General features: G+C 40.5%; 1 protein-coding gene across 2 annotated transcripts; it reads right to left on the bottom strand.

The window, feature by feature from the left end:
- Positions 1 to 3,874: 3,874 nt before the first annotated feature.
- Positions 3,875 to 11,012, bottom strand: LOC108372072 (glutactin-like). Of its 2 annotated transcripts, none has more exons than XM_017627713.1 (7): positions 10,401 to 11,012; positions 6,351 to 6,503; positions 5,766 to 6,281; positions 5,572 to 5,707; positions 5,306 to 5,496; positions 4,905 to 5,229; positions 3,875 to 4,090 (listed from the first exon to the last, which is right to left on the bottom strand). In XM_017627713.1, the coding sequence occupies exons 1-7, from the start codon at positions 10,617 to 10,619 to the stop codon at positions 3,930 to 3,932; spliced, it is 1,701 nt and encodes a 566-aa protein (XP_017483202.1). In that variant the 5' UTR covers positions 10,620 to 11,012; the 3' UTR covers positions 3,875 to 3,929. The 2 variants fall into 2 exon arrangements, with proteins under 2 accessions (XP_017483202.1, XP_017483203.1); XM_017627714.1 differs by lacking the exon at positions 10,401 to 11,012 and adding an exon at positions 7,737 to 7,874.
- Positions 11,013 to 11,248: the final 236 nt, after the last annotated feature.

Here is an 11,248-nt window from a genome sequence, read left to right as displayed (position 1 = left end):
TAGAAACGGACTGTTCTACACTTGTATAATGTGTTCATAAATCGGTAAGTGTACAAAGTTTAAGCTAGTTATCAAGGCGAACGTTTTCAAATTTTAATCACAAAAAAATCGATAAAAGGTTAATAAAACCCGACTAGGTGTTTGATATGTTTTTGGGGTCGCTGAACACGAATCTGAAATCCGTTTAGCTCCTTCACGTCAGGATTTGCTTCTAACCTCAAAACACATTGCGAAAGTTTCCCCTGTCGTAGCCAGTGCCGTCGTTTGTTAGTTTGAAAATCTCCAAGGAAGATAATCTAGGTAGGCCTTCTTAAGTGAAGTTATTCTAAAAAGTTTACTTATGAAGAACTGGGAATGCTTTTTTGCAGACATATTTGATATAAACGATTTAACGATATATGAGTTTTATAAATTAGAGAAGCAACTTTCAATGAACTCCTCCAAAAGACCTTCTGAAGTACGTCCTATAAAAGCCTTTCTGAAGGCCTTCTATGGGTAGCGAAAGAAGACGCCCTTCAATTGATGTCATTCCATACAGAAAAGAAAGGAATGTAGAGTGGAACGCCCCTTGACTCTCAGGAAATCCTTTGGAAGGGCTTTTAACTTTTGAAGTTATCTAATGGGTTATAAAAGGATGCATATTTAATACAGCTAACATTTTGGCGAGCACGTTCACAACTGGCATTCTGCTTTTTAATGGTTTTTCTGTAGTCCCGCAAATCCCGCGTAGTCACTCATTTCTAAACCCGCAAAAATGGCGCAGGATCTTGCGTTTGCGGGATTGAATTCCCTAATGGGAATTGAAGCTTTTGACAGAAAACGACGCCATTGCACTCTTAGTTTTACCATACATACATAATGTACATTTGAAGTTGTTGTAGTTGCCATTCTAATTCAATTATCACATGTCTATATACATATGTATGTACATACATACGTACCTAGATACACGGTTGGCTGTACTTATGTGTTCGCTTGACATTAAATGACACTAAAAGCCTTGTCAGCGGCAGCAGCACCAACAACAAACCCAGCCAGTAACACACCGAAACAAACTCGTAAAAGCTGCTACAGCTCCAGCATCAATCCAGTTTCAGCATATGCGCCAAAAAGAGGGAAAAACAGGGCAGCGCAATGAAAATTAGTGCGGGTATAAAGGGAGGCTGTTTGGTTCTGTGCGAAGACTATGTTAAATTCTTAACTCTCCTCATTTGGATCAGAATTTTTGCTCGGTTTGAACATGTATGTACATTAGACCGTATCACATTACAAGCCAAAAAAGGTTCGCCGGAAAACCCTGAGTGCAAAACATTTTTAGAATGCAAATTTTTGCGGAACCTAGGAGTACATTTTTCGCTGACACCTACATTCGGCAATACAAAATATATTAAAGAGTTCTACTCGAATAATCAAAATAAAAAGTTTAAGGATTTTTAGATAGCTTTAAATTTTTGGCATTAGGGTGGTACGTTAGAATTAAAGGGCAAGTACTTGAGGCCAGTGGACTTTAGAAAAAAAAATTTCTCCTAGATACAAAAGCATCGATTTAACTTACTTTTAGATGCGACTGTAAATGCCCAGATATGATGAAAAAACTGGAAATACACGCCGAACTTTGTTTTCTGGTACGGTGTAATGTTAATACATATGTATGTATGAGTGGTCAGTAGGGCGATTGACTCGGATTCCACCGGGTTTTTCAATATCTATAGGCGTTTTTTTATTTTGATTTTTCGAATATCAAATATTATATTGAACGAACCGGTTTTTTTCATTTCATACCTTTCAATAAAAGTTTGGAGTTTTTCTAAGTTTTCAAGGTAAACCCTAAATAGTTTTCAAATTACTATATCTTTGGTCCGAAGAAGCTTTTTTATGGCAGAAGTAAACTAGGAGGTTTGCCATTGTTTGCCAGAGGGGCCAGAAATTAGACCAAGCACTCGACTATGGCGGCGAGAGCACTACTCAAATCCGGACAGTCAGAAAAAATGCATAATTATTTTAATTAAATTTTAATTAAAAAAGGTTAAAATAAGACCAAACGTGAATTTTTCATTGAATTTTATTGGTTTTACCTTTGATCTAAAAAAACTTCAGCTTGAACTTGTTTTGCTTTGTTCTTTTCTAAATGAAAGCTATATTTACTGTTAATAGTTTTATTGTAATTTTTGGTTTTGACTTCATTCCAAACATAAGCATTTTCACTGTATGAACCGGTTTTGCCGGTTTTTTTCTTAATTTAAAAATGGGGAACCGTTTTTTTTCAAATTGCAATTTTTCGAATAACTCGAAAACCGGGTTTGGAAAAAAAGCCAAAAATTATCGAACATTCTAGTAGTTAGGTTTTAGGAGGAAAAGGAAGCACAAGTGATATACACCTCCGCAAGAAGGACACTTTTCTAGAGTTGACTTTTTATTTATCAACACTAATTTTCCTATAGTTGGCAACTCTATTTCAAACAATTTCCTAAACTAAGAACTTTTTCGACCACCATGTTTGAATTATTTGTTCAGTTAATTTACTTAACACTTAATTACCTTTGTTTTAAGGCAACCCTATTCAAAAAAGGATAAAAATTAAAATTTTCTTCAACTGAAATAGGCCGCTATTTTGCTATGTTTGCTATATTTGTTTGTCTGGTTATTCTAAACTACCTCTTTTAGTGGGTAATTCTGCTTTCGAGCACTAGATCTCGAATCTAATCGAAGATGCGGGAAGTGTATACCTGAATTACTACATACTTGAAATTCACCTAGACTTTGTCATGTGAGCTTGCACTTTTCACCAAACCTGAAGGGGTTAGTGCAGCTGTATTTTAGATAGAAAACTCTACCGGTACCAAAATGGCCAGACCAATCAGAGCCCTAGTTGGGCAGGATTTCATTACTCTGTGTCACACCATGCTGATTCATAGACAACTTATTTCTCAAAAGAAGTTTTGTTAAAATAATTACTAGCTGAAAAAGTTCATTGGCTTCCAGGATCATTTCCTGAACCTATTGATCTATAAAAGAAAGCCAGTAACTATTGACAGCCTTGGAAACGAACAACATAAGGAAACTTTCAGGCCCCATTCCCTCCGTAAAAGTTTACTTCCTATTTTTCCTCCTTACTCACTCCATTTTGTAATTACTAATTCACAACTAACTGACAAAAGCCGCAAAGTGTAAGTAAAACACAAAAGGATAATAAAGATGGTGACAGTAAAATATTTCGGCCACATAGAAGAATATACTCTAAGCTGCACTAAAAGCAATTCGCATTCACTGAGACAGAAACGCTGTACGTCTCGCTCCTCTGTGTCCATATATTCACTGTTAGTTGGTCCATTTCATTCGCTGCCAATTTCAAGATGATTTAGTTAATTTGTTTACTTTGTGGTATCGTAATTTTGTCGCTGACTGTTGACATATGAAAATTACGTTGCAGGAAGTACAAAAGACAATTAGAGAGATAGAGGCGAATATTTGAAAGGTGCAGCAGGAGCGGTAAAGGAGTTTGGAACGCAAAAGACTTCATTTCATTGTGTGGTGGTTAGTTTGGTTATGGAAAATTTAGTGTTGGCAAACAACTTTTGGACATTTGTGGTTAAGCTTTTAAGTAGAATTTAAAATGTTTTTTGGCAACAGGGTGTGAAGTGGTTAAGAAAAAAGTTTACTTTTGATAGAAATGGATTAGCGGTAATTAGCTGAGACGGTCGAAGTTGCATAAAGCATTTTACGAAAATTGGAAGATAAGGAACACGTTCGCAATATTTTAAATTAAATCTACTAGTTCATGTTTTTTAGTGTTTGATTGTTCAAAATAATAGGTTTTTTAATACAAAATTAAATTAAATTTATTTGTATATTAAAAAAAGTTTGAAGAAAAATTCCCACTTACAAATACAAATGAAAATCAAATGTACGGTATGTAAACCCACATTATCTTACTTCTCAATAACATTATTACGAATATGAGTTACTTGAAATGCCGACGGCCTGATCAATTTGTGACTGTCAGGATCATCCACCGTCGCTGTAAGTTCGGAGAGAATATCAGAACCCAAAGTTATTTGTTTATTGATGTGAAAGTAGGGACCAGCTTCAGCTGAAATATGAAGAAGAAAAAATGTACTATTAAACTAGAAGTTAAAGCATAAGGCACTTAAATACGCGTAAATATATAATTGTATTAAAATGTAAGTCATAAGGACACGATCTGTCTGAAATACTTGATGCGACACAAACCAAAAAACAATATGAAAATTCAAAACACATGGAACAACCAATATACTCATGAAACTAGGCGCCAAATATAGTAAAACTACGTTTTTGGTTTTTGTCTCTCCCGTCGGGATTTCTTTAAAGGACTGGCAATTTCACAGATAAAATTTATTTAAATTATTAATTAAACTATTTAGAACAATAACAATATGGGCACCAAATGGAAGAGAAAATTCTGTACAATTTTTGTGTTCAGAAGGACAAATATTTATCGATTAAGTCCCTAAAAATATTTTTTAAGCTTCGTAAATAAAGTTCGGAGGAGGAAATTCGTGGTGGTTGGTCAGGTATACATATATTAGTCTAAGAAAAAATTTTGCAAATTTTCACGGCTATTCAAGGGCATCTCCAAGCATATTTCGCCCTTGTGCACCACAAAATGTAACCTTTTCTAATTCTACAGCATTTTTTCTTTATTTGATATCAATACCTATGTACGTATTTTTAAAATATTTTTATTTAATCATATATTTAAAATTTCTTAAATTACCGAAAATCCTTTACGATATATGACCCCTAATTTTGCAAGTATATTGATTTTTGTGTTTGTTAAATTGACCGTCGCACGGTGTTATATACATACCGAGCCCAAAATGTTATCATAGCTTATAAACTAACAACAATTACACTTTACGTACTCTTCATGGCTCTAATATCCAGCTCAGGTTGATCTCCAACCTTTGGCTCCCCATGCACTGCGAACGAATACCACAAATCTACCATTTTCATTGCGATTCTCGTATCATTCGCATTGAGTTTGTGCGTAGCAAATAAGTATATATTATCATTCGAATGATGTACGCCGCCCTCGAAAGGATACTGTGAATTACCAAACTCATAGCCGAAGCGTGTATGCTCGCCTTCGTAGTCAAAGCTATAAAGGTACACTGGAGCCGCACCTCTTCTCTGCAGGCCGTTAGCGTAAGCAATCACTGGCGATTTCATGGCTATAATATTCGCGGCCTAAAATAATTTAAGGAAGAATTAAAATACTACACGAGTAAAAACTTTCGATCCATAAACTATCGTACACACTAACATCAAAGTATGCCGGCCATGCAGCTGTATGATTGTTACTCTCCAATAGTTCCTGTTCGAAAAGCATGCGTAAGAGCAAATTGTTGGACAGGCTGGTGCTGTCCTTGCCCACATCAATGAGCGTGTTTGCGAACTGACGCACAGTTAATTTAGAAATGCTACCTAACATTGCCACAATACTGTCGTAGAGTGCTTTTAGATTGGAGAGAAATTATATTTTCAGAGATTTACAGATCGCATTTTTGAATCAATCAGTTAGTGGCGTACTTGCCAATGCAAAAGAGCCATCATGTTTAGTGAAACCGGCCATCAGCGGTACTGTGCGTTTGAGATTTTCAAGCAGCACTCTCGGCTCTGAAGGAAGCACGCCAAATACATCGGCAACTACGGGACTGAAACTTTCCTTAAATATATAATTTCAAATATTAATTTAATTTTTCTGAAACTCATTCTCAGCTCACCGCTGTTGTCACTCTGAGTAACTGTAATACATTCACACTCCTCAAACATTTATACTGTTCCGCACTGTCGTCACATTGCTCGCAGTTGAGCGCCTCACAGATGCGTTTCACTTGCGCCAGCGGTTCACGATTGATGGCCCAAAACGCAGTTATGGCACCCGATTGCACAATGGAACGCTTGAAGTAGCTCTCTGACGTTTTGGGACTCAGCAGCAAGGCGCCAGACATAGCCGCTCCTGCACTTTGTCCGAATATCGTAACTTTGTCGCGATCACCGCCAAATGTATAAATATATTTCTGCACCCAACTCAAAGCCAGCTGCAGATCCATTACGGGCGCATTGCCAGGCATTTCCTCGGTGAGTGTAGTCAGCCAGCCGAGTGCGCCAATGCGATACTGTGGCACTACCAGTACTATGTCCTTTTCTAGCAAATGGTGTGGCGGATGATCAGAGGCGGAACCATTAGAGAAGCCACCACCGTAAATGTAGAACATAACTGGTTGTCTGGCATTGAGCTGGAAATAAATTTAGAGTAGAGAAGTAGCTACAAGATGTTATTAAATCTATAAATAAGTCCAACTTACGCTTTTGGTGTAGACGCTCAAGTTCAGGCAGTCTTCGAGGTCATCTTTCAGTTTGGAGGCATTTAATTTCGACACGCTTGTTATAACCGGACAACGTTTGCCGAAGTTCTGTGCGTCGAAGGTTTTTTGCCAAGGTTTGCGGCTTGTTGGTGGCTGAGAGAACACAGAGAATTACCAGAACTATCGTTCTTGCTTCATAAAAAGTTATATGTAAAGTATATTCCTTACAAATAATTACAGTGAAGTGAAGGACAACATTTTGTCTGCAAAGGCTTATCTAATCAACGCTTGCGAAATGCAGATTGCGACCGGTAGAGTAACAGATATAGGCCCTACCAAATTTTTGATTATCCATCCAAGTGAACAGATAGCCAAAAAGCCTGTCTGGAATCCCAAAAATGCTCTCAATACTTGCTTCATTCTGAGTTAGCTACACACATTAGATGGACGTTTGGAAAATGGGCAGCTAGTTCAAATTACAGAATGATTCAGCGCTCATAAGAAGGTTTGCTGTTCTTACGTTGCGCGAAAGATTTTTAGTTGACGTTACTAAACTGTTTTCTCAGTGTATGCCGTAAGGGTACAATTGGAGATTAAGCAATGAATATAAAAAAATCGTAAACTTTTTTTATGATAAAGAGTTTTGCTGCGTAATGCAGACATATGCGTGTATGTACATACAGACTAGCCATGGGTAATAGCGCATTTTTATGGCGCTAGCTCAATTACTCCGACGCTACCTGTCGTGTCAGCGTAATAGCGCAGTGTGCTGATTTGAACACAGCGCCATCTGAGTGCCACCACGGTACCCATCGTCATACAGTGTCATCCATACAAAATACAGTGGTTTCATGTCTATTATTTCTGTAATTTTCGGCGCTGAGCACCGCTTGTACCGTCAACTGGATTTAACTATTAGGAATGTAGTAAATGCCACGATATTCTCATCATTCTTGAGTAAAAGCTTTACATTTGCCAAGGTACATAAGTTTCTGGCGTTCTCACAACTCAAAAACAAAAACAAATAGGTGCAATTTTTTAAAGAATTAAGGCGAATTTTGTGTGTGTCTCAAGTGTTTCTTGGTGTTAATGGCGCTAGCGCTTTTCATATATTGGTGTTGTCGCGGCAACTCCTGCTATGGTGTTAACGCAATTACGCCGCGCAGCGCAGTGTTATCCATGGCTAGTACAGACTTTGGAACGGCATAAGGTGAATTTTTTTTGGTAACGAGCAACAAAAGAATGCTCACCTTGTGTAAAATTTCCTTTTAGCTACTTAAGCAACCCTGTTGGTATCTGGCAAGAAACATGTGATAAGTTTAACGGGATTTACACACAAAACCAATAGAAATGAGTAATTATGCGAGGGATTTGCTTTTCATTTACTTGTTTAAATTTACGGATTCTGGTGACTGGGTAACCGGTCCGCATTCCGTTGCTGGCCCGTTATGCCGTAGTGGCGTAGCTTTGGTACTGGTAGGCAGTGCTCTGCTGACGCCGCTGAGTGGCGCGCTGCTAACGTCGGTAAGTGGTGCTCTGGTCGCGTCGGAATGAAGCGCTCACGGCAATGTCGGAGAGTTGTGCTCTGGTGACGCCGGTATGTGGCGCTCTCGGCAATTTCGATGAGTCGCACTCTGCTCGTTTCGGTATATAGCGCTCTCGGCACGCCAATGAGTGGCGCTCTGATCGTCGGTGAATGGCGTCCTTCACGATTGAGAGAATACAAAGGTTGCGCCGATCTCGGACCGCTATTCCTCTCTTAACGAATTTGACAGAATCGTTGTTTGCATGACGTCACACTTGTGCAACTTGTTTACGTTTTCCTTGCAACCTTTTTTTCTTCTTCTTCCATTCTTGCCCACGTTTTGGCATTTCTCTCTCGCAATTGCACCAGTGTGACGTCACACAAAAGTTATTCTCAAAAATCCTCTCTGATCGGCGCAATCTTGTATTCTATGATTCTTGGGCGTCCTTGGCGTCGCTCTGATGGCAGCGGTGGGTAGCGCTCTTGTTGACGCCGTTGATGTCACTCTGCTGATGGCGGCGCTGGCGTCGAGAGAGCGGGTGTCGCCCGTGCGCGGTTTAACGAAGGCTGTGGTGAGAGCGTGTGTAACCTGTGGCGCTGCCACTGAGAAGGTGACATCCAGCCCAACAGTCAAGTTGCGGAAATGGAATCAAGCCCGACAGTCGAGCCGGAGCAGATGAAGTCACTTCTTGCCAATGGCCGCCTGTTCACAGTCTCATGCTGACTGACTGGTTTCTTCACGTGCTACTCCTTTAAGAGGCTGCGTGCTTAAAGTTGCGGGGCCGTGCAGCTACATGTTGCTGTGCGGGTTGCGTTGTCATGGCAATGGGCTAAATTTCCCATGGGCATTTAGTCCTCATACTCCCCCCTACTTGGTGGTCTGGATCCTCGGGTCTTGGTCTTCGGGTGGACGTGTGCGCCCCAGTGGTGTATAGTTACCCGGTAGTCTTTGGTACTGATCCTCAGCCGGGGTTTGCATTCGCGCGTGGTGATATTTCTGAGGCTCCGACGGATTCTTTCCGCTATTGTCGGGAACTGGTCTAAACCGGTCCATCTGTGTCGCTGATGAGGATCTTTATTCCCTCTGGTGGTACCGTCGGTTGTTGCTCTCTTCGGGATACGGGCTGTTGAGGTGATAGGGGTGAGGACTACTGTTCGCGGTGGTGCAGTAGATGCAGCGACACCTATGTCGTGGTTTAGTAGTGGCGAGTGCGGTTGTGGCGGCGGCGGCTCAGAGCCTTGGCGTCAACGCGCATGCTGCTGAAACGTGGTCAATATCTGCGCCCGCTTCAGGGCCGTCATACGGGCCGTGAACAGCTCTGCGATGAATCCTGGTGCGCCTCTGCCTTGCCCGATGAAGCGCATGACCTTCTCGTTGGCCCCTAGTGTATATACACCGCAGTCCCCATCGTTTCCTTGTTGTTGGACGCTCGGGTAGACTTCTTGAACCCCGAAGCTCACCCCGCGCAAGCCTCTGGGTATACTACCACTGTAGGAACTTTCCCCATGTTTCTGTTGCGTGGACGACTCTGCCCCCCACCCTAGAAGCCACGGTAAATAGATAGCGCTCCCGCCAGCATTCCATATCGAGAAGATGGTAGGTGGTCTCCCGGTTCTCAAGGATCAGCAGGCACCAGTGGCCAGCCGTGTTGTGGGGCGGTAGAAATGTCCGCTTATCGAACCGGTCTATCTTTCGAAGCCAGCGATGGATGCGACGATAATTTTACTCCGGGTTCCTCTTTGCGGTAGTCGCCGTACTACAAAAGGGCTGAGTATAGTGGCCCGTGGCCCGAGCTCGGCTTCTAGCCCTCTCGCCCATGCATCGATCACCGCGTCCGTCAACCATCGCGATGCTGCCTGGCCCTGGCGGGTATGTCCGTACCGGACCTTGCTCCTCTCATGGCGTTGTCTCTTCCCCTGAGGAGAGTTGGATGGTCGGTGACTGTATTCGCGTCGAGGGTTGGCGGAGTGGTTGGCGTGTTAGTCGGCGCCTCGCTCGAGTTGGCCGAGCTGTCATTTAAGATAGTCGTGCTGTCGTCCAAGCTAGTCGCGCTTTCGCTCGACCTGGACGTATTCATAGTCAAAATTAAGTTGGTACTTAAAGTTGGTGATAAAGTTAGTGACAGATGACCCATCCAAAATTATGTAAAAAAGGTACAACTTTAAGTACCAACTTAATTTTGACTATGAATACACCCCCATTGCGGTAATATATTTTTTAAAGACCATAAGGACCTACCTTAATAATGACCCATCGATAGTACCGATAGTGCCATCGATAGTTTGCCACCACTAATGGCTACAAACACATTAGAAGAAACAAATTTATTAAATTCCGTCCTTCAGCATCAATGTACATACAAACTTCCGTGGAACAAGCAACTTTAGACTGCATTAGTAATTAAATATTTATACTTTTGATTTTTTAATTAGTGCCGTTACACTTATTTATGCATTTGGTTTTAATAGTCACTCAACACTGCTTACATTTCCCGTATTTTAATTCATGCTCTCTAGAAACAAACCTTAAAACGCAACTTTCCACTTGGCGATTCCGCATATGGTATGCCACGAAATGATAAAAATTGCTGTTTTGTCCATAATGTTTCATCATAGCTGCCGCGCACTGGACCTTGCCCATATATATTAACTACAGGAGAATCTGTTGGGATCGCTTTTGAAACAGTCAATGTGATGATAGTGATGACTAAGGCCAAAGCTAATATGCCGAGGAACACTCGCATTGTACTACTAGATGCGCGGCGATTCGATCGAAAACTGAATACACAGCGCTTAGAAAGAGATATATTTATTCAAAAACTATGTAAATAAATAGAGCGAAATGATAAGCAAGTGCACGTAAAGAATAAAATTGTATTTTTTAGTCGTCTTCTAAGTACCTGCGTATGAATATACATACAAACATATGTATGTGTGTACAAATGTAAATACATAGGAGCGTTTGTAATGTGTTGAGCTACAATTTTTTACATGATTAGACGATCGTTTAGCAGTTTGGTGAACCAAGTTTATGCAAACACAAACAGTGAGAATCTCTAGCTTAGACTTAAAGAAAGAGTTCTTACTGTATGAGCGCCATTTACTCTTCTGAGACCGCTCGGTTAAAAATAAAACGAAGTTTAGTGAACTACAAATTGACTTATCATTTACACAGAGAGAAATAGGACCGATGGAAGAAAGAGATTGTCTCTCGGAAAAAATTCTAGGTTAAAGGGGTAAAATTGAAAAAAAAAACAAGTTATTTTAAGCAAACAACAAAACTGACTTCAATTATCATATAAAAATTTAAGATTATCGTTAATTTCTTTATCATCTAGTGATCTATAGAAAAAATCGGTTAACGTGGTCCAGA

The sequence above is a fragment of the Rhagoletis zephyria genome, unplaced genomic scaffold, assembly GCF_001687245.7.
Source record: "Rhagoletis zephyria isolate East Lansing unplaced genomic scaffold, Rhagoletis_zephyria_1.1 Rzeph_scaffold_05417, whole genome shotgun sequence".
Classification (NCBI taxonomy): domain Eukaryota; kingdom Metazoa; phylum Arthropoda; class Insecta; order Diptera; family Tephritidae; genus Rhagoletis; species Rhagoletis zephyria.
The sequence above is the reverse complement of the archived record's forward strand: the minus strand, read 5'-3'. Positions and strand labels throughout refer to the sequence as shown.

Bases quoted from the DNA above. Each gene is read 5' to 3' on its own strand.
- LOC108372072 (XM_017627713.1), bottom strand. From the start codon at position 10,619: ATGCGAGTGTTCCTCGGCATATTAGCTTTGGCCTTAGTCATCACTATC. The intron at 6,504-10,400 runs GTTTGTTTCTAG...GTGTTCTCTCAG, and splicing joins GTGGAAAGTTGCGTTTTAAG to CCACCAACAAGCCGCAAACC. The intron at 4,091-4,904 runs GTACGTAAAGTG...TTCATATTTCAG, and splicing joins GGATATTAGAGCCATGAAGA to CTGAAGCTGGTCCCTACTTT.